Source organism: Macrotis lagotis, chromosome X (assembly GCF_037893015.1).
Source record: "Macrotis lagotis isolate mMagLag1 chromosome X, bilby.v1.9.chrom.fasta, whole genome shotgun sequence".
In the NCBI taxonomy this organism is placed as follows: Eukaryota; Metazoa; Chordata; class Mammalia; order Peramelemorphia; family Peramelidae; genus Macrotis; species Macrotis lagotis.
In genome coordinates, this window is record NC_133666.1 from 691,008,697 (window position 1) to 691,032,060 (window position 23,364).

The window sequence follows — 23,364 nt, forward strand, 5'->3', positions numbered from 1 at the left end:
GAACTCAGATACTCCTGACTCCAGGGCCCATGCTCTATCCACTGCACCATCTAGCCATCCCCAAAATGTATTTCTATATTAGCTATGTTGCAAAACAAAACACAAACAAGATAATAAAGAAAAAACTTTTTAAAAATTCTGCTTCAGCCTGCATTCAGAGAATGTTCATCAGTTCTCTCTCTGGAGGCAGATAGCATAGCATTTTTCATTATGGGTTCTTTAGTATCATCTTGGATCATTACCTTGATCAGAGTAATTAAGGCAACTAGATGATTCAGTGAATAGATTGCTGGCCTGGGGGCTAAGCGGAAGACCGGAGTTCAAATGTGACCTCAGACACTTTCTGTGTGGCTCGCTCTGGGCAAGTTACCTCACTTTTCCTGAATTCATAAGAGAAGGAACTGGCAAACAAACCACTCTCTTTGCCAAGAAAACCCCTTGGACAGACTGGTTCACAGGGTTATAAAGAGTTACACATGATTGAACAATGATAACAGTAACAGCAGAGTTTTTCCACACTTGATCATTGTTGCTCTCTTATTGTTGCATTGTACAGCATTCTCTTGGTTCTGAAACCTTCCTACTCATCTTTTTTTTATGGCATAGTGGTGTTCTATCACAATCACATACCTTTTCAGCTCTTATTTGACAGGTCATTTCCAATTCTTTGCCACTACAGAAAAGAGCTACTGTCAATATATTCTTTGAATAATTGAATCCTTTTTCCTTTTCTTTGACCTCTTTGGGATAAAGACCTTGTCATTGCTGGTCAAAGGGTAGGTACAGTTTGATAGCCCTTGGGGCATCATTTCTAATTGTTTTGCAGAATGATTGGGTTAGTCAACAATTCCTTTAAACTGTGAATTAAAGTGTCCCTTCCATATCATCTCCAACATTTATTATTTTCCCTTTCTGTCCTTTTAGTCTGTCTGATAGGTGTGAGGGTTTACCTCAAGAGTTGTTTTAATTTGCATTTCTCTAATAAGTAATAAGATTTAGAGTATGTTATTTTCATGTGATTACCTAGCTTTGATTTCTTTTTTTCTGAAAATTGCCCTGGATCTTTCCTTTAACCATTTATATATTGGGGAATGACTCTTAATTTTGTGAATTTTGGGGTGGCTAGGTGGCGCAGTGGATGTCCCTGGAGTTAGGAGTACCTGAGTTCAAATCTAGCCCCAGACACTTACCTAGCTATGTGGCCTTGGGCAAGCCACTTAACCACCTTGCCAAAAAAAATTGTGGATTTGACTCAGTTCCCTATATATTTGAGAAATGAGGCCTTTATCAACTTGCTGCAAATTTTCCTTATTTTCTGTTTTCCTTTTAATTTTAACTCCATTAGGGATGTGTGTGTGTGTGTGTGTGTGTGTGTGTGTGTGTGTGTGTGTGTTTGCAAAAACTTTTTAATGTCATCAAAATGGTTTATTTTATATCCCATAATGCACTTAACTTTATTTCTTGTTGGGTCATAAACACTTCCCTTATCCATAGATTTGACAAGTACATATTTCCATGCTCCTCGGATTTATTACATTATCCTTTGTGTCTAAACCTTTTCAATTTAATATAATTTAATCAGAATTATCCATTTTAGATCCTGTAATAGTCTCTATCTCTTGTTTGATCATAAAGTCTTCCTTTATTCATAGGTCTGACAGTGAAATTTTATATGCTTCCCGAAGTTCCTTATGCTATCTCCCTTTATTTCTAACTTCATGTATCCATTTTGAACTTACCTTGGTATATGGTGTGAGGTGTTGCTTTAGATCTGATTTCTACTTTCTAGTTTTCCCAGCAGTTTTTGTCAGCTGTCTCTTAGCCCAAAAACTTGGATGTTTAAGTTTATCAGAGATTTTTTTAATTTTTTGGAATTTTTTTTTTAAGGATCTTATTGATGGTGATTTTTTTTTTCCTTAAGTAATTGATGCTTTGGTTTAATTTCATTTTTCTAAGATAGTAGATTTGAAGCCCTGTTTATGTTGTTGTGATGATTCCTCCTGCAGCTCATTTTGTTTGGTATTTGCTCATTTTCTGTCCTATATTCCTGGTTATTTAGAATACTGCCTAATGATTGTCATTACAATTGAAACAGACTCTGAGCAGGGGTGTGGTTTACTGGCATTTAGAAGAGTGGGGAAATGTTAAGCTCCATTGCTACCTTTTTATTTCTTTGTTCTTAATCTTTGTTCTTAAAAAAACCTCCAACATACATTAATGTTAATGCAACACAATTGTCCTTGTTCGGTTAATGGGCTTATGTACAGTCAATTCTACCCAGAAGTTTGCTGTTTGCGGAGCTTCCCTTGGGCCTGATTACTGAGACTCTTTAGAGAAGTTCTATTCCTCTAGATGTTTTGGAACCTGCCACCAGTTCTGCTCCAATATCTTGCCATTGTGTTGTCTGTTAGCCATTAATTTCCTCTGAAAAATAAGAAACCATATTTTTGTTGCTCTCATTAGAGCCACTCTTGCTGTGTAATGAGCAAGCCGACAAGCTGTTCTTTTGTTCTACCTGTGGCAGCCTGGGATCTCTGCCTCACGTCTTTCTGCTCTTGGTCCCCAGGGGAGCACGTCACAGCAAGATTCAAAAATGAAGTTGAGCGGATGGGTTTTGATATGAACAATGCCTGGAGGATCTCCAACATCAATGAGAAATACAAGTAAGTTGTCTGGGTCCCTCCAAATTGCTGCTTCATGGTCAAGTGCCTGTCTTAAAAATGCCAGCCTTTGTGTGGCAGATCATTTGAACTTGGGTTTCTTTCAAATTTATTTTTCAAATCTGAACCTATGATTTTTGAAAGTGTTCATTAATACTTTCAAACTCTACCTCTCTTATCATCACTGGAAAAGATAATAAAAGTCTCCAAGTGAAGACGAGCTAGATGGTGAGGATCCCTTCCAACCCAGACATTCTGGGATCTTCTCACTTTGATATATGTCTAGGTGTGGGTATATATGCATATATACATTTGTGAATATGTGTGTGTATGAGGGAAAAGGGAAGAAGAGAGGAAACAGCTAATTTCCCCTCTTGCTATGTGTTTGTAAACCATAAAACAGGTGGTTTTAAAGTGGGTCATATATTCTCTGTAGTAACACACTTATGATTGTGCCATTCATTCCTGATCAAGAACTCAACATCTAAATTTGCTGACATGGTATTATTATTATTATACTTAAAAAAACCCAAATCTAAGCATCTTTAATTAGAAAAATAGCATAAGTATGTCCCAAATTCCATAAAGTGGTTATGAAGGCTACCCTTACAATTGGTTATACAAGAGTCTCTGGTGTATTATAACATATATTCTCTTCAGTTTCCAAAAATCTGTGGTTTCATCTAAAATTATAATCTGGACTTTTCTGTGTGCCAGACTCTGCTAAGCATTGGGATTGTAAGGACCAAAATGGAGGCAAACTTGTACTCACAGAACTCATGTTGCATAAGAGAAAGACAGCATGGGTATGACAAAATTTTCACGGTAAATATGCTGACATGTTGGGGAAAGGGTAGAGACTTAACAGCTGGGAGGATCAGGAAAGACTATTGCTTTGGCTGCCTTTTGAAGGAAACTGGGGGAAAGAGAAAGGAGGACCTTCCAGACATGGCAGACATGGGCGGGCAGATCACGCTATCTAGTGCACACATACTCAAAAGAACATGCATGGGGAGATGTGAGGAGTTGTCCTGTTTGACTGGTCTGTCAAGTGAGAAAAGGGTTGTTATATTTAATAAGCCTGAAAAGATAGGCTGCAGAAGGCTTTGGAAAGATTTGAAATGCCAAAAAACATTCACAGATATTCTTGGAATGAGGAACCTCAGGAGTTCGAATGGGGAAGTAATATAGTCAGTACTGCGCTTTAGAAAAAATCACTTTGGCTGCTATGTAGAAAATGGAGTGCAGAATTTCTGACCAGTTAGGAAACTGTCAAGAGGAGAGAGGATGACCCTGAGTTAGACTTTTGGCTCTATGGGTAGACTGGTGGGGATAGATGAGATCAAGATTTGACCCTTAATGGCCTTTTGGAGAGCCAGTGAGGTGTGGAGGATAACTCCAAGGTCGTGAACCTGTGCTATTAGAGGGACAGTGGTACTTTGGACAGCACAGGGAAGTTGAGTTTGACATACCATAAAAGCAAAGTTGGAAATAACCATGACAGTAGGAGGTAAGCTCCAGCCAGGACTGAATCCTAGAGACTTGGGGGGGGAGGGATGATCACTGAATGTGGGAATCATCTGTGTAAAGATAGGGTCATCCCATGGGACCTGCTGCAGTGAGGGTAAGGGAGAGGGAACAGATCAAGGGATGGACCCTCCCCCAGTTGGGGGATGACTGTCCTGTACCTTTTAGGACACACACACACACACACACACACACACACACACACACAGTCTCAAGAGAAGCCTTGCTGAAGTTGGCCATGTTGATCAGGAATTGTCATGAGTACTTTGCTTGGAGCCTGCGTGGATTGCTGGGGTTGCCTAGACCTGCTTTGCCAGCAGAGCTCTGGGGTCCTGGGGCACTCCTCAATTCTATGAGGCAGGCAGGCCTTAAAGCAGAAGAAAACCAGGAAGAACTGTCAAATGAAAGAATGAACATAAGATATAAAGATGGAGCTTGTCTGCATTGTAGAGTTGGGTTAAAACCAGTATGTCAATTATGTGTAATAAGTATTGATTAAAACTTTAATAATTTTTCTCATAGCCTTTAAATTTAGACTTTTGAACTTCTTTTTTTAATTAAAGATTTTATTTATTTTGAGTTTTACAATTTTTCCCCCAATGTTACTTCCCTCCCCCCACCCCCCTACAGAAAGCGATTTGTTTGTCTTTACATTGTTTCCATGTTGTACAGTGATCCAAATTGAGTGTGATGAGAGAGAAATCACATCCTTAAAGAAACAAAGTATAAGAGATAAGAGGATGAGACAATAAGACAGCAGTTTTTTTTCTAAATTAAAGGGAATAGTTCTTGAACTTTGTTCCAACTCCACAGTTCTTTCTCTGGATACAGATAGAATTCTCCATTGCAGACAGCCCCAAATTGTCCCTGATTGTTGCACTGATGGAATGAGTGAGTCCATCAAGGTTGATCATCACCCCCATGTTGCTGTTAGGGTGCACAGTGTTTTTCTGGTTCTGCTCATCTCACTCAGCATCAGTTCATGCAAATCCCTCCAGGCTTCCCTGAATTCTTGTCCCTCCTGGTTTCTGATAGAACAATAGTGTTCCATGACATACATATACCAGTTTGCTAAGCCATTCCCCAATTGGAGGACATTTACTTAATTTCCAATTCTTTGCCACCACAAACAGGGCTGCTATGAATATTTTTGTACAACTGATGTTTTTACCCTTTTGCATCATCTCTTCAGGGTATAGATCCAGTAGTGGTATTGCTGGGTCAAAGGGTATGCACATTTTTGTTGCACTTTGTGCATGTTTCCAAATTTCTCTCCAGAAAGGTTGGATGAGTTCACAGCTCCATCAGCAATGTAATAGTGTCCCAGATTTCCCACATCCCTTCCAACAGTGATTGTTATCCTTTCTGGTCATATTGGCCAGTGTGAGAGGTCTGAGGTGTTACCTCAGAGAGGATTTAATTTGCATTTCTCTAATAAGTAATGATTTAGAGCAATTTTTCATATAACTGGATTGCTTTGATCTCCTCTTCAGTAAATTGCCTTTGCATATCCTTTGACCATTTGTCAACTGGGGAATAGCTTTTTTTTTTTTAAATATGACTCAGTTTTCTGTATATTTTAGAAATGAGTCCTTTGTCAGAAACATTAGTTGTAAAGATTGTTTTCCAGTTTACTACATTTCTTTTGATCTTGCTTGTAGTGGATTTATCTGTGCAAAAGCTTTTTGATTTAATGTAATCAAAATCATCCAGTTTGTTTTTAGGGATGTTGAACGTCTTTCTTGAAATATCTTTAGTATTTAATAACTTTCTGCACATATAGAAGTAGACTCAGCTGCCTTTAGGACCTTCTCTTGTGGGAAGTCTTCAAGTAGAGAAAGGGATTTGGGGGTAAGATCTTGTTGGTCAATCCACATAAACAGAGCCACACTGAGCTTTTTGTTACCTAGACATCTGTCTGATCTGAAATTAGCCTCCTCAATGGTTTGGTGAAAGTAAGTAATTAACCGTAAACTTTCATGAAAATTGATGAGATTGGCCTCAGTGTAGCTTCTTTTCATCTTTGTTCTGGGGAGAATTTGAAGGATAAAGGTATCTAGCTATTAATTTTAATTTCATTTCAGCAAATATTTCCTTTTTAAAGTTGCTTGAGAATTGGGGGAGGTGATTTTAAAAATACTTTGTCTTAGGAAAGTAAAACATTCAAAAAAAAATTAAGCCATGTTTAAAAAAACTCAGGAAATTTTTTTTTAGGTTTCTGCAAGGCAAATGGGGTTAAGTGACTTGCCCAAGAACACATAGGTAATTATTAAGTGTCTGGGGCTGGATTTGAGCTCAGGTCCTCCTGACTCCTAGACCAGTGCTCTATCCACTGTGCCACCTAGCTGCCCCAGGAAAATTTTTTAAAAATTAATTTCATTGTTTTTAAAACTCACTGTGGAGTCTTCAAAGGTGGACAGTTGAAACATCTTTGTTTTGTTTGAATTCATTGTTTTCCAATTTCAGATCTCTTAAGACTTGAACCTGAAGTTTACTTTGACATTTAAACAGATCCAATTGCAAATAGGCTCATTTCTCCCTTAATGCATTTAAGACTGTTCAGAGGAAGCTTTTTCTTAGAAATTGAGAGGCAACTTTAAAACTTTAAATGATAACTTTTAGAAATAACAAGAGACCAGTATTTAGACACTGATTTATATTTTATTTGCTACTAATTAGTTTTTTTAACAGCTAAATGACATAAAAGCAAAAGGGCTTTTTTTAAAAAAAAAATTTTAGGGGCGGCTAGGTGGTGTAGTGGATAGAGCACCGGCCCTGGAGTCAGGAGTACCTGGGTTCAAATCCGGTCTCAGACACAATAATTACCTAGCTGTGTGGCCTTGGGTAAGCCACTTAACCCTGTTTGCAAAAAAAACCTAAAAAAAATTGTTAAAACCCTAGTGAGGGGGCGGAGCCAAGTTGGCGACAAGAGAGGATCGCGTCTTAGGTGCTCTCTCATAAATCTTCAAAACTAAGGACTCTAACTAAACTTTCGAGAGACAGAACCCACAAAGGGACCCAGTGAGGCAGTTCTCCTAATCAAGGTAACCTGGAAAAGAGCAGAAAAGCTCTGCTCCCCAGGGTTGGAGGGGCGGCCTGCCATAGGAGTGGCCCACCAGAGCGAAAGAACTTCAGCCTCCCAGAGGCAGTCCCAGGGCGCTGGGAGCTGTGGAGCCGCTGGGGAGTTTCTTGAGCTACACCCCGGGGAGCACCTGGCACAACCTGGAGGAACAGAGCGGGGACCTCTGCCAGAAGGAGCATGTGAAGCCCAGCCCTTGGGGCACACAGCGAGCAACATGGTCTTGGGGCATCCCAGATCCAGGAAATAGAAGCAGGCAGAGCTGGTAAGCAGGAGCCCCCAGGGCATGAGCCCATTGAACCTGGGGAGGGGAATGAAGAGAGAGACTGCTGAGCTCTGTCCTCGGTCCCTGGAATAGGACTCTGAGGACCTGACCACATTCAGATTCTGATCACAGTCTAGGCCCACCCCTGCAATAGATCAGCAGGGCCCCCCCCCCCACCTCAGCCCCATGGCAGAGGGGGGTGCTTATGGTCATTCAAAGACCAGGAGGGAGGACAGAGCCTCTCACACTGAGACCCTTGTGGGAGTGTCCCAAAAGCTCAGGAAGCACCCCAAAACCAGGCCCAGGCTGGGAAAATGAGCAAGTAGAGAAACAAGAGGAACACTATTGAGAAATATTTTTCATATGAGCCCAAGAAGGATCAAAACACTCAGTCTGAAGATGAGGAAGCACAAGCTCCTGCATCTAAAGACTCCAAGAAAAACAGAAATTAGGCTCGGGCTATGACAGAGCTCAAAAAAGACTTTGAAAATCAAATGAGGGAGTTAGAAGAAAAACTGGGAAAAGAAATAAGAGAGATGCAGGAAAAACATGAAAATGAAGTCAGCAGCCTAGTCAAGGAAATCCAAAAAAATGCTGAAGAAAATAGCATGCTAAAAACCAGCTTAGGTCAAATGGATAAAACAGTTCAAAAAGTTATTGAGGAGAAAAGAATGCTTTAGAAAGCAAAATTGGCCAGATGGAAAAAGAGATAAGAAAGCTCTCTGAGGAAAACAAATCCTTCAGACAAAGAATAGAACTCAAGGAGATTGCTGAATTTATCAGAAACCAGGACTCAATACTTCAAAACCAAAAGAATGAAAAATTAGAAGAAAATGTGAAACATCTCATTGAAAAAACAACTGATATGGAAAACAGATTTAGGAAAGATAATCTAAAAATTATTGGAATACCTGAAAGTCATGATCAGGAAAAGAGTCTTGACATCATTTTCAAAGAATTACTACAAGAAATATCCTAGAAGCAGAGGGCAAAATAGAAATGGAGAGAATCCACCGATCCCACTGAGAAAGAGATCCCAAAAAACCAACTTCCAGGAATATTCAAGCCAAGTTCCAGAACTCCCAAGTCAAAGAGAAAATATTACAGTCAGCCAGAAGGACACAATTCAAATATCGTGAAGCTGCAGTCAGGATCTCACAGGATTCAGTACTTAGCAACAACTACATTAAAAGCTCGTAGGGCTTGGAATATAATATATTGGAAGGCAAAAGAGCTTAGAATACAACCGAGGATCAACTACCCAGCAAGGCTAAATGTCCTCTTCCAGGGAAAAAGATGGACTTTCAGTGAACCAGGGGAATTTAAAATGTTCCTGTTGGAATGGCCAGAGCTGAGCAGAAGGTTTGATCTTCAAATACAGGACTCAGGTGAAGCATAGAGATTGAAGGAGAGGGGGGAAATATGAGGGACTTAATGAGGATGAACTGCATGTATTCCTGCATAGAAAAATGACACTGACAATACTCATATGAACCTTCTCAGTTAACAGGCAGGTAGAAGGAGCTTTTATAGATGAAGTACAGGAGAAAACTGAATTTGAAGATATATTGCAGTGTAAAAAATGGAGTCAATAGATAAAAGGGAAATGTAATAGAAGATAAGATATTTCATATAATAAGATTTTTCTTTATTCCAATGAGCTATTGCAATGATAATGGAAGGGGGAAGGCAAGGGGGAATGAGGGAATCTTTGCTCTCATCAGAGGTGGCTAGGAGAGGAAACAGCATATATACTCAATGAGGTATAGGCATCTGGAGTAAGAAGGGGTGGGGATGTGAGTGATGGAGGAGAGGATGGACCATGGGGGGAGAGTGGTCAGATATAACACATTTTCTCTTTTACTTCTTGCAAGGGGCTGGGATTGGATGGCCTGTCCGGGACCATAGGGCCAGGTGGATGCTTGGCCTAAGGGGTGGTAGGGGGGCTTGGGGCCTCTTGGCCCCAGGGCCAGGGATCTGTCTGCTGCGCCACTCAACGACCCTACAGCAGTCAGAGTGAAAGGAGAGAGAAAATATGGTAGTGGAGAAATAAGAAAGGAGGGAGTTGCGATCAACATTGGCAATGGTGGAAAAATATGGAAGTAACTTTTGTGATGGACTTATAAAGAATGTGATCCACCCACAACAGAGTTGGTGTTGGAACACAGACTTAAGCACATTTTTTTATTATTATTTTGGTTGGGGGGTGCAGGGCAAATGGGGCTGGGTGGCCTGCCTGGGGCTGCATAGCAGGGTGAACATTGGGTGTCTGAGGCCGGATTTGGACCCGGGTGTTCAGGCTCAAGGGCCAGTGCTCTGTCTGCCACCCAGCCACCCCTACTATTCTTACTATTTTCTTTTACTTTTGGGTCTTTTTGTTGTTGTTGTTGTTGTTTTTTGGTTTTTGCAGGGCAGTGGGGTTGGGGTGGCTTGCTTGTCACACAGCTGGGTGATTGTTGGGTGTACGGGGCCGAATATGGGCTCGGGTGCTCCTGGCTCCAGGGCTGGTGCTCCGTCCACTGTGGCACCTGGCCATACCTAAAATTATTACTATTATTTTTTTATTTTAATTTTAATTTTTTCTCTCCCCTTTACTTTATCACTCAAGCAAGTCTATATTTTTTGGGGAGGGGGGTATTTTGGTTACTCTTAAACAAGAATATTTTATTAATGTATAAAAAATACATTATTTGTACAAAATGAGAATAAATAAATATTAAATAAAAAAAATCCTACTTCTCTTTCTAAGCAATTCATCACTGGCTCTTTAGTTGCCAGCACATGAAATGGCAGTGGTGGAGAGAGTGTCATGGGCCATACTGCCCACCCTTCTTAGGGTAATCTTCCCTCCAGAGTCCTGAGCTGGTACAGCTTTGCTCACATGATCATGGAGACTTCTTTCAAATGGTTGAAGTGGAGTTTAAGGAAAAGAAACTGTGACTCAAACCAGATGTCTAATTTTGTCCTGAGAAGTTCTCCCTGACATCTCCATTCTGTCTCTTCCTTTGTGTTTGGTTAGGTGATAGTTGGTGGAAATTGTTGAGTGACTCTTGGTTTAAGCTGTATAATAAACATTATCTAGAATTTTCTCTGTTGTTAATTTTAGACATTTGATACAATCATTCTTGATCATCTGTAGATAATAACAACTCGGCTTTCTTTAGCAAACTACTTTCTGTGTTACCTTATGAATTAAGTAGTCATTATTATTCTCCTTATTCTATAGGATGGGAAAAACTGAGTTTTGGAAAAATTGTGTGACTTGTCCAGGGTCTCACAGCCCAGAAATGTCAGAACTCAGACTCAATTACGAGACTTTACCAAAGTCAGTTTGTTTCATATTCTGACATCCCACCTGGAGATGTCATGATCTTCTAGAAATTAGAAATGGATATCAAAAGTAATCTTGACTTCAGAAAAGGGGAAGACCTGAAGGTCACTTTCCCAGCATTGGATCTTACTACCCCTCTTCCTGTGCTGGGTTGGATTGTCTTTGCAACCAGCTGAGAAGATGACTCCAGCCTCTTGGGGGGAGCCTTCTTGGAATTAAGGACCCTCTCAAGCTGCTCTCAGAGATATCTTCTGGAGTTGTTTGAAAGCAATGGATAATTAGAGAAGAGCTTCTCTCAGCCATAGTATACTTCTCAGTCTACTATATATAAAGTTTCCTGGACCAGCATGAAATCGTTACTAGATTGATTGGCTTCTTCTTGTGTACCTAGTGTGACTGCCTGTATTTTGATCAGTCCGTGGTGAACTTCATACTGCATCTTATACGATTGGCACTCCTTGTTCTCTTTCCCTGAGCCTAAGGTAGATTGGCTGATTCTTCCAGGCTGATAGATCATTTGGAAATATGACTTGGCTGCCTTGAACCATCAGTTCTAAAGCAGTTTTACTCCAAATTAATCCCAAAGAATTGATATCTGCTGGGGAATTGCTTTTCAGCTTCAAGAAGTCAATTATTTTTGGCCCAGTTTTATGGCGTGTCTCTAGACTCTGAGTTGGCGGGCAGCGGGGGGGGGGGCAACTCAGAGGTCTCTGTGCTTGAGTGATAATGCCACTTTCAGGGATTCAGAATTCATCTTGGCCTCTCCTTATTCAGGGCTTCCCATTCTATTTGTAGACAGTTCTTACTAGTTCCTTATAAAAGCTGCCTCCCCATCTTCCTATACCCTAACTGTTGGTTGTTCTTCCTCCTAAAGATAAGCAGCTCAAATCTGATCTCTCTTTTATTTAACAGCCCTACACATATTTTTAGCCAGCTGTTGTGTTCCCTGTATGGGTTCGGGCTTCTTTTCCATTTTAATAAGCCTCTTGGTTTTTTTTTTTTTTTTTTTTTTCTGATGTCCTCTGTTCCCAAGTGCTTCTCTAGCTCATCCCCACAGTCTGGTTCTCATCCTCTCCCCATTCTGTTGGGACTGTCCTCTGCATGTACTTGACTTTGCTGAGCCTCTGATGTGTACTGCTCCGAGCTGAGCTACCGAACATGGGCAGGCCAGACAAGGACTATGAGATGGTCACTGCCTGGGTACCAGATGCCGAAAGGACTCCTGAAGGGCCATCTAGTGCTGAGGCGCAGGGGGTGGGGAGTGGGGGAACCACAAGGAAAGGAATCCTCTGTTGTGGTCCTTGTGACTTCTGAGCCTGGTTAGGTGAGAAGGACACAGCATCCTCTGAAAATAGAAGACCTAGATTTGAATCCAGTGTCTGCCACCTCAGGGCAGATGATGACATAACCATCCCTCAACCTCCATTTCTTTGTCTATAATATGGGAACAATAATCCCACTGCCTATCTTACAGGATTATAATTATTGTGCACCTGGCCTCAGACAGTTATGAGCTCTGTGACTCTGGGGAGGTCATGTTACCCCTGTTTGCTTTAGTTTTCTCATCTGTAAAATGGAGAGAATCATGGCACCTAGCTCCTCTGTTATAAGGCTCAGTTGAGAGAATAATTGTCAAGGGTTTGGTGTAGTGCCTGGCTCCCAGTGTGCACTAGAGGAATGCTCGTTGTCCCTTAGTTGCTCATTTTGATCTCATATCAGCCAGAGTCCTTGGCAGCTGGTCTGTGTCAGCACTTCTGAGGTTTCTCTTTCTGTCTTCCATGTGTAGGCTGTGTGGCAGCTATCCTCAGGAGCTCATTGTGCCAGCCTGGATTACCGACAAGGAGTTGGAAAGTGTAGCCAGCTTCCGGTCCTGGAAACGCATCCCTGCTGTGGTCTACAGGTAAGCAGGAGCAGAGACCCTGGAGGGCCTCCAGGGTCTTCAGTCCCTGTGACCTGAAACAAAGGTTCAAATTCTCCTACTAGTCAAGGACCAGGCAGCTTAGCCTAAGGTTCTAGGGGGATGTTCCCAGTATATCCACCTCCATTGTTGTCTTAGGGCTCAACAAAATCATCTTTAATCAAAGAGCTGTCCCATCTGAAACTGAGGACAGTGATGGAGAAGAAAGGTAGACAGCCAGTGGGCTGGGAGTGATCTCTCCTGCAATGCTACACATTGGCAGAGCTCAGAAGAGGCCACGGGGGTCAGTGCAGAGGGGACCTGGAATAGGGACCAGACCCACTGAAGGCAGAAGGGAACTTGGTGAGGGTGGCTGTTCTACCAAAGCCTCAAAAAAATCTCTCTGTGGTTGGCCAGGGCCTTGGCAGCAGAGGCCCAGTGCCACCTGCTGTTGGAGAGGAGTGGTGCCAGGCCTGCTTGCCCTAATAGAATCAGATAGGTTTGTGGGAGTTCAGCCCTGGCCCTGACTTTGGGTCCAAACCATCAGCTGCCATTAATGTTTATATAGTTCGCTTCAAATCTACTCAAAGGAAACATTTGGTTTTAAAACGAGAGCAGTCATCATGAGCTCTAGCTCTCATTTCCTCATCTGTATAATGATCCTTTGGACTCATGAGAAAGGATGCAACAGGACATAACTAAAGCCTTATCTTGTTTATACACTTAATACTGAAATTTTCTATGACCCCTTCAAAAAACATCTCCCCATCCATTCCCCAGGGAGAGGAGATTAGTACATTCTCCTGTTTATCTCTCTTAAGAGGACTATCTACTATCCTGGGAGGGTTAAGCTCAATTTTTAAAGTGGCCACCTAGAGATTAAAAGCTTTTGATACTACGATGGACTGTCCATAATGATCATGGCATGGACCATCAAAGGCTCCTAGTATTTGGAAGCTGTATCAGCCAAGCATTGCCTAAAGATTTTCAGACTGCAAATGCCATTTTAGAAGTTGTGGCCAAATGGGCTTGGTAGATTTGGCTCATAGATCCTAAATCTTTGGACCTCCAGTACAATTATTTGGGGGGGGGGGCAGTGAATGTGTGTGTGTGTGTGTGTGTGTGTGTGTGTGTGTGTGTGTGTGTGTGTCCTAATCGGGCTTATAAAAATGAGGAAAATCTAAGAATTGAATCCTGTTTTTCTGACTCTTTATTTGAGGTTATTTCTAGTGTATCTATTTGCACACAATGAAATAAACTTTTATGTCTCACAATTTCCAAAATTATGAAGAGTAAATTTTCTTAAGTATGGATCAACTTTTAACAATGATACCTAGAATACTTTAAAAGCTCTTTATTTTGAGAAAATGGATTTGAGATCAAAAATCCTCAAATATTTATCTAGGTAACTGAGCCAAATTTATAAAAATAAGAGCTATTTCCCAATTAATAAATGGTTGAAGTATACGAACAGGCAGTTTTCAGAAGAATCAAAGCTATCTATAGTCATATGAAAAAATGTTTTAAATTTCTAAATGTAAATTAAAACATCTTTGATGATCCACCTAGAGCTAACATGAAAGAAAAGGAAAATAACAAAAGTAGGAGTGGATGTGGAAAAATGGAGACACTAATGTACTGTTGGTAGAATTATGAAATGGTTCAACTACTTCAAACAACAATTTGGAACTATATCCAAATAGCTGCAAAACTGTGTACCCGTTAACTGTGTAATACCACTATTAAATCTATACCCCAAAAGAGGTAAAAGGAAAAGGAAAAACACCTATATAGTCAACAATTTCATAGAAGTTCTTTTTGTGGTGGGAAATTCCCATCCACTGGGAAATTCCTGAACAAGTTGTGGTATGTGATTGTGATATAATACTGTTGTGCTGTAAAAAATGACAAGTGGAGTGATTTCAGAAAAGACTGAGAAAACTTATGAACTGATGTAGAGTAAAATGAATAGAATAGGAGAACATGCTATACAGTAATAGCAGTCCTGTACAGTGATCAACTGTGAAAGATGATGCTACTCTCATCAAATTAATGACATTTTTGAAGAATTTAGGAGGAAAAATTCTAATTCTGTCCAGAGAGAGAACTGTTGAACACTGAATGCAGACAGAAGCATACTCTTCCACTTTTATGTATTTCTTGCCTTTTTTTTGTCAAACTTCAAAAGAACAGCTATAAATATTTTTATACACCCTTAGCATGTTTTACTTTGAACCTAATCCTTCCTTTCTTTCATCCTCCTTGTTATTTTCCCTTCTCTATTTCCCTCCTGTTTATCTGTGGAGTGAAATGTATTTTTTCTAACTCTGTGTGTGTGTGTGTGTGTGTGTATGTGTGTGCGCACACACAGCATGCCTTTATACCTTTTTTGTTTTTCTCATTCTTCCAAACTAATTCCTGACTTTCATACCTTATATTAAGGTCATATTTTATATACTACATGCTCACTGGTCGCCAATCATTTCAGGTGAGAGTGTTGTGATGTTCAAGTGTCATCTGCTTCTCCCTTCCTCCTGGCACATTTTAATTATATAAGATAATTTCTCTTAACTTTCCCTCTCTTTCAGAGGAAACACATGTGCCATCTCCGCACATTAGAATGTAAAGAGTTTATCCTTGTTTAGTCCCTTATGATTGTTTATTTATATTTACATTTTTATGTTTCTCTTGCCTCCTGTGTTCACAGTAGAATTTCTATCCGATTCTGCTTTTCATTAGGGATGTTTAGAAGATAAATATTTTGTTAAAGGTCCATTTTTCCCCCATAGGGTAATACACAGTTTTGTTGGGTAAATTATTCTTGTAAACTTTGCTATTTTGCCTTCTGGAATATCATATTCCAAGGTACTCTATAGTACCAACTGATAAATTGTATGCTATTCTAATTCTTGATACTTGAATTCTTTGTTTCTGACTGCTTGTAGTATTTTATTTTCTTTCTTTCTGGTTCTTGGTTCTAATGTTCCTGGGAATTTTTATTTTAGAACTTTTTTTTTTTTAGGCTTTTGCAAGGCAAATGGGGTTAAGTGGCTTGCCCAAGGCCACACAGCTAGGAAATTATTAAGTGTCTGAGACTGGATTTGAACCCAGGTCCTCCTGACTCCAGGGCTGGTGCTTTATCCACTGCGCCACCTAGCTGCCCCTGTTTTAGAACTTCTTGAAGGAGGTGACTTGATTCCCTCTGTTTCCATTTTTGACTTCGCATTTTAAGATATCTGGGAAGCTTTCTTTTATAATTTCTTAAAATATGTTTAAGTTGTTTTCTTTTTACTAATGATTATCAGATATTGCAGTGATCTTTTTTTCTCCTTAATCTGTTTTCCACATTTTTTGCCTTTAGGTATCCTAGAATATCTTCTTTTTTTTTCAGTATTTTTGCTTTGTTTTAATATTTCTTGTTATCATTTTGGCATCGTTGGCATTTTGATTTTTAGGAAGTTTTTTGCTTGGGCAAGGTTTTGTACCTTTGTATCTTTTTTGTTTTTTTTCATTCTTCCAACCTAATTCCTGACTTCATAAAAGGTCATATTTTATATACTACTGGAAAGAATGGCTAGGTTGGACTGATCCTGCAGCTGTTTGGGGGGGGGGGTTGGATATGGGTTATCTTAGGCTCTCAGAGACACCTTACAATGGGAACCTGTAGATTTTGTGTTTCCAAAGTGATCAGGGACATAGTCTGATCATTTTCTCTTGGTCTGAACTCTGCTGCCCTGAGATTGGATCTAAGCAATATGCCAGTGAGCTTGCCCAGCTCAGATTTTCAGTAGACAAGCTGCTGGTCTCCACCCCTATCACCAGTTGGAAGGTACTGCTGATTCAGTGTGACACAATTGTACCATTTCCCCTTGTTCTGGGATTCCTGCCCTGGTTATTTCTTTTCCCTTCAGACTAGACTAGAAGCTGGAATTAAGACTGTTCCATTTGTGAGGTGTGAAGCACTCCACTGCTGCTTGCTTCTGACTTCTCATCTTGAGATGCAGGTGCCCTCTGGAGCAGTTGGTAGCTGCTTTCATCTGGCATCTGTCTATTCCTCTACCTCCATAAGTGTGCACTGTTGGATCTGGGACCTCTTCTTCCTCTGTTAAATAGCCTCTCCCTAGCCTGGAATGCTCAATCTGAGGTCTGATGACCTTGGCCCTAGTCTCTCTGTCTGTCTCCCTGTGCCAGACAAGCTAGACTGAAAATATGACTCACTGTGGAGTTGTTTCCTTGAATTTCCTGATCAGAATTTAGTTTGGTGAATTTTCTAGCTGCTTTGCCGAATTGTGGGGAACTCAGCTGTATTTCTTCACTTCCACCATCTTGGCTCTCCCTCCCTCACAGTCAGGCACCTGTGAATAGCATGTTGCAGCCTTGAACTTCATGCTCTTGAGAGCAGCCTAGTGATTGTTCTGTCATTCATTAGCTTTGTAAGCTTGGGCAGGATGAGGAGGACTTTTTCTCTCAGTCCTTCCCTAGCACTGTACCATACATGTGGTATGTACAAATATGTGTTATAGTTGCTGTCTGGGTCACACCCTGCCTATGTTCAATCGCCATCTCATTGGCCTTTGGTTTCCTTGACTGGCTCTGATGCCACCGTTCATCCGAGACTAGCTTGTGCACATTGATTTATATGGGCAAAAGATGCCGACTGGGAGAATTTACATCATGAAGTAACTGCCTTGTTGACCCAGGGGCACTTTTCATAACTTCTTGTTCTTTCATCAGGCACCAGAATAATGGGGCGGTCATTGCCCGCTGTGGGCAACCAGAGGTCAGCTGGTGGGGCTGGCGGAACGCAGATGATGAACACCTCGTGCAGTCCGTGGCCAAAGCCTGTGCCTCAGACTCCAGGTCAAGTAGTGGCAAGATACTGAATGGAAATTGCTCTAGGGAGTTTTCCAATGGAGGTGACCTTTCAGATGTGGAATTTGGTAAGTGTATTAGCTTTTCTTCAGTATGTGACTTTTCCCCCCTCAACTCTGCAGAGTTTGGTACAAGAGCATGAATGGAAATAATCCCCCATTTGCATGACCCAGTAAAGAAATGCTGAATCCTTGTCACAGACCAGATCCTGGGATAGTGGAAGGACAGAAAAAGTTGGATTTTTTGCTGACCAGGCAGAAGGTCCTGTTTTACTTTAAACTTGCTGAAAATCTTATTTTTTAAGGATCTAGATTTATTTTATATTATTACAGTAATTTTGTTATAAGAGTAAACACAAACCCCTCTCCCCGTCCAAGAAAATGAGAAACCTCAAGAATAGTGATAGAAAGAAAGAAAATGTACTTCAGTCTGTGTTCAGATTTCAAAGGCTCTGTCTCTGGGGTGAGTTGCTTTCTTTATCATAAGTTCACCAGAAGGGGCGGCTAGGTGGTGCAGTGGATAAAGCACCTGCCCTGGAGTCAGGAGTACCTGGGTTCAAATCCGGTCTCAGACACTTAATAATTACCTAGCTGTGTGGCCTTGGGCAAGCCACTTAATCCCATTGCCTAGCCAAAACCTTAAAAAAAAAAAAGTTCACCAGAGAAGTTGCTTCAGTATTTTTCCCACAGTTGCTATTACTAGCTGTATTTCCCTCCACGCTATTCCTCCCTACTCTCATTTATTCTATTCCCTCTCTCCTTTCATCCTAGCCCTATCCAAAAGTGTGTTGTATCTCAGTACCCTCTCCCTCAATCTTCCTTCTTTTCTGTCACCTAATCCCCCTTCCCTCCCCCCATTCCCCCTTATCCCTTTCTTCTCATTTTTCTCTAGGGTAAGATAGATTTCCTCACCCTATTAAGTCTGTATGCTATTTCCTCTCTGAGCTATTTCTGATGAGAATGAAGACTCACTCATTCCCCCTTGCCTTCCCCCGTTCCACTCCATTGAAAAAGCTTTTTCTTGACTCTTTTGTGAAATTTCTTAGCTTCTTCTTTATCTCCTTTTCCTTCCTCCCAGTACTTTATCACCCATTGACTCCATCTTTTTACTATATTATACCATTATATTCCACTCCTTCCTATGTCCTGTCTATATATTCTCCTTCTAACAGCTCCTATAAATGAGAAAGTTCATATGAGTTATCGTCATCTTCTTCCCATGCAGGAATGCAAACAGTTCAATATCATTAAGTTCCTCATAGTTAGTCCTTCTCGTCTACCCCCTCTATGGTTCCCCCGAGTCCTGTATTTGGAGATCAAACTTTCTGTTCAGCTCTGGTTGTTTCAATAGGAAAGTTTGTTCATTGAAAGTTCATCTTTGGGGCAGCTAGATGGTGCAGTAGATAGAGTACTGGCCCTGGGGTCAGGAGTACCTGACTTCAAATCCGGCCTCAGACACTTAATAATTAACTAGCCGTGTGGCCTTGGGCCACTTAACCCCATCGCCTTGCAAAAACCTGATAGATAGATAGATAGATAGATAGATAGATAGATAGATAGATAGATGTCTGATTCTCGGTTGTAAACCAAGATCTTTTGCCTTTTGGAATATCATATTGCAATCCCTACAAACCCTTAATGTAGATGCTGCCAGATCCTGTGTAATCCTGACTATGAAGCCTTGGTAGTTGAATTGTTTGTTTCTAGCAGCTTATAGAATTTTCTCGTTGATTTAGGAGTTTTGAAATTTGGCTATAGTAGTCTTTTAGGATCCCTTTCAGGAGGTGACCGGTGAATTCCCTCAATTTTTATTTTACCCTCTGCTTCTAGGATCCCAGGGCAATTTTGCGCTCTCTCTCTCTCTCTCTCTCTCTCTCTCTCTCTCTCCCTCCCTCCCTCCCTCCCTCCCTCCCTCCCTCCCTCCCTCCCTCTCTCCCTCTCTCCCTCTCTCCCCTCCCCGCCTCCTTCCTTCCTTTCTTTTTTTGGATTTTGCAAAGCAAATGGGGCTAAGTGGCTTGCCCAAGGCCACACAGCTAGGTAATTATTAAGTGTCTGAGACTGGATTTGAACTCAGGTCCTCCTGACTCCAGGGCTGGTGCTCTATCCACTGTGCCACCTAGCTGCCCCAAGCAGTATTATTTTTTGAAAAATGAAGCCTAGGCTCTTTTCCTGATCATGGCTTTCAGATAGCCCAATAATTTTTAAATTATTTCTTCTAGGTCAGTTGTTTTTCCAATGAGATTTCACATTTTCTTCTAATTTTTGTCTTTTTTGGAAGACTTTTATTGATTTCTTGCAAAGTCATCTTCCTTTAGTTCCATTCTGCATTTGAAGGAGTTATTTTCTTCAGAGAACTTTTTTTTTAATCTCCTTTTCCAGCTGGCCAATTCCACTTTTTAAGGCATTCTTCTCCTCATTTGCCTTTTGTTTTGCTTTTTCCATTCATTAGGCCTAAACTGGTTTTTAACATATTATTTTCCTCATATTTTTTTTATTTCTTTCGCCAAGCTGTTGATTTGGTTTTCATGATTTTTCTGCATTACTCTTATTTTTCCTCCCAATTTTTCCTCCACCTCCCTTAATTGCTTTTCAAAGTCTTTTTTGAGCTCATCCATAGTTTGAGCCCATTTTCTATTTCTCTTGGAGGTTTTGGGTGCAGAAGCTTTGATTCTGTCATCATCTGAGTATGTGTTTTGATCTTCCATGGGACTAAAGTAATTCTCTGTGATCAGATTCTTCTTTTTCTGTTGTTTATCCATTTCCTCAGCCCAAGACTAATTTACAGCACTTCCAAGCCTTTGGGATTTTTTTGGGGGGGTGACACCCCACTGGGACCTTTATTCCTCCAAGGTCTTATTGCTCTCTTGCCTGTGCTTTGATATGTAGATGACCACAGCACTCCCCTTTGCCCTGGAGCAGTAAGGAGGGGCCCTGCTCAGCTATCTTAGTATGGAAGTCCAAACTGCAACTTGGATCTGAGTGTGGGCAAACAGCAGAGTCCTGCCCCTAGGGAGACTAGAGAATTTTTAGCAGTCTCCCCTGACCCCCCCCCCTTAGCATCTGTGGACTGTGTTCTGGAGGTGCTGGCTGGTTTCCCCATTCGCTCTGCAGGTTCTGCAGCCCATGCTCCCTCACTCCACACTCATTCTGGTGTAGCAGAATTCTCTCCGTGTCCCTTCAAGTTGTTCCTAGGCTGCGCTGCGACTGGGGCTTTTTCTAGCTCCTGGTCCTAGTCCTGAAAATCTTTCTGGAAGTCTAACTTAAGAGACACTAGATTCCAAATTAGGAAGGAATGGATGCAGTAGTTTTCCTTCTTACTTAGCTGTCTTTCCCTCTCTGGATCTCATTTGCATCATTTGTAAAAACAGGGTAGATTGGGGTGCTAGGAAGGGTCCAGAGGGCTTGGCTTTTAAGGTCCCTGCTTAGTCTCAGACTCTCAAGGCTTTTGTTTGCCACTTTAGTGTCTTCTCCTTTGGCTTGCAAGCTATGGGAAGAGTCAGGGAAGAGAGATAAGAATCTTATTTACTGAGGTGTCTTAATTGTTGGACTCCATCTGTCTCTGACTTTTGTTACAGCAAACATGGCAAGAAGTGATCATGGAGAAGTAGTTATTTTCCTTTTGGTTCTCCTTAGATTCTTCCCTGTCAAATGCTTCTGGAGCAGAGAGCTTAGCTATTCAGCCTCAGAAACTTTTAATCTTGGATGCACGTTCCTATGCAGCAGCTGTGGCAAATCGAGCCAAAGGGGGTGGCTGTGAATGCCCAGGTGAGTGCTGAGACTTCACTCCACCCCCACATCCTTGACCCTGGGGATTCCAGCCAGAGGCGTCTTGGTCAGCCTGAGATAAAGGGCCAGGACTCCAGCCCTCTGCTTGCCCTGCTGGCTCCATCTTGACAGAACCCATGCTTGTCTTTTAATTCCTAACAGGTTGCTTTGGGGGGGGGGGGGGTTCAAAGTAAGATCTATAGCAAATAAAATCCATTAGCAGTCTTTTTTCCCTCCCTTATGCCAGCCTTCCTGAACATAAAGAAAAGAGCTCCCCTTCCATTATTAGGGTTCTTCATGTTTGGAAGTTTGTTGTAAATGAAAAAGTCCTTTTCAGGTCCTCTTAGATCTGCTACTGACTGTTTCTCAAGCCTGGGGTGTACAGCAGAGCCAGAAGTCACAGCCCTTCATGGACCAGAGAGAGGGCCTGGCCAGAATTTGGCCCTCTGGGGCTTGGCTGTATAGGACACTAAGAATAGGATTGGAAATGGGAATGCCTCACCATTCTTCACAGAGTGTTGTTTTAGCTAGCCAGGGCAGAGGGACTGCAGGGACCCCCAATGCCTACATAGGTGTGGGGAGAAGGAAGTGTGGCATCCCCCATACTCACAAGCATCGTACCCCAGCTGCCTTGGGCACAAGACAGGCAGTGCCTTTTCTTGCCAGAACTCCACCTTTCAGATGACACTCTGAAGGTACAGGGTGGGCACTGCCTTCAATGAAGGCCTTGTGCTCAGTGCCAAGGACCCCCCCCCCCCACCTCCCAGGCCTCAGCATGGTTTCCCTCTACAATTGTGGGGATGGTTTTGATCCTACCTGGTTTGGGGGCTTTCCAGTGCAACATGTTAATCTTTCTCTTTATTGTCACTTTCTCCAGAGTATTATCCCAACTGCGAAGTGGTGTTTATGGGGATGGCAAACATTCATTCAATTCGGAAGAGCTTTCAATCCCTGAGGTTGCTGTGTACACAGATGCCAGATCCGGGAAAGTAAGCATCACCCCCGCCCCCCATTATTCTGTGTTCCCATGCCTCTGACCCAGAGGACCTTCTGTCAGGGACCCTACCTCTCTTAGATGGAGAGCAACCCTTGTCTGATTTCTTTAGGGAGCGATTCCCTCTTTCTTTCATACTGGAAAAAAAAGGAATAATAGAGCAAGAAAATGGGTCCTTGGGAAGTGTTTAAAGGTGGAGAAAGTAAATGCTGGTCACCAGAATGGAAAGTTTGTCCTCTTAGTTTTCCTAGCAGTTCTTCCTGTGCTGCAGGTGTGATTTTTGACCAAGGGAGTTATCCCAGCAGCTCCCATCTCTTTGAAGTTTGCCTTAATTAATGTTTGCCCAGGATGCTTCACCCACATGTGAGGTACACCACAGGACTGTGTAAAATAGTGCCACTGTTACTATGCTTTAACACGTGAGGGAAGCTGAGGCATATAGAATATAGCTTGCTCAAGATCTCTCAGCTAGACTTTGTCACCAGGAGGACTCAGACTCTTGCAGACTCTTCTCTGTGGCATCAGGCACTGGTATCATTCCTTTAGTTTAGGTGAACTCTGGAACAATGAATTCTGCTGGGGCTGATTTCCTGGCGTGATATGAATAGGTGCCTGCCTCCCCTTACTGGTCTGGAGCTTCCCCTGAACATTTTTTGATTATTAAAGGTGAATAAGATGAACTTGATGAACTTGGAGGAATAAAGGCTTGATATTTCCTTGGCAAAGCAGCTGTAGTTGTTTTCAGTATCAGTTTGAATAGCACCAATGAAAGGAGATCAAGAGAGCCCTGATAGAACCCTGCTAACACAGCCCCTCCTCCATTTCCCATGAAGATCAGAGCTCTGCCTGAGGAACCAGGGAGCCCTGGCCAGGACAGAGGAGTTTGTGTGAATGCTGGGGACCCTGAGTACCACACTTTCTCCTCGCTGAGAAGCTTGGACTGTTGTTGAAACCAAGGCCACTTGCACTGCATTC

The 23,364-nt window shown here is 41.7% G+C and overlaps 1 protein-coding gene across 11 annotated transcripts in view; it reads left to right on the forward strand.

Annotated features, from left to right (window-relative positions):
- Positions 1–23,364, forward strand: part of MTMR3 (myotubularin related protein 3) — a 167,822-nt gene that overhangs the window by 127,169 nt on the left and 17,289 nt on the right. For all 11 annotated transcript variants that reach the window (XM_074206309.1, XM_074206311.1, XM_074206308.1 and 8 more), the window contains 5 exons: positions 2,567–2,663; positions 12,649–12,762; positions 17,494–17,699; positions 21,264–21,395; positions 22,273–22,384. In XM_074206309.1, the coding sequence (XP_074062410.1) occupies positions 2,567–2,663; positions 12,649–12,762; positions 17,494–17,699; positions 21,264–21,395; positions 22,273–22,384 (661 nt within the window). The remainder of the gene's footprint in view (positions 1–2,566; positions 2,664–12,648; positions 12,763–17,493; positions 17,700–21,263; positions 21,396–22,272; positions 22,385–23,364) is intronic.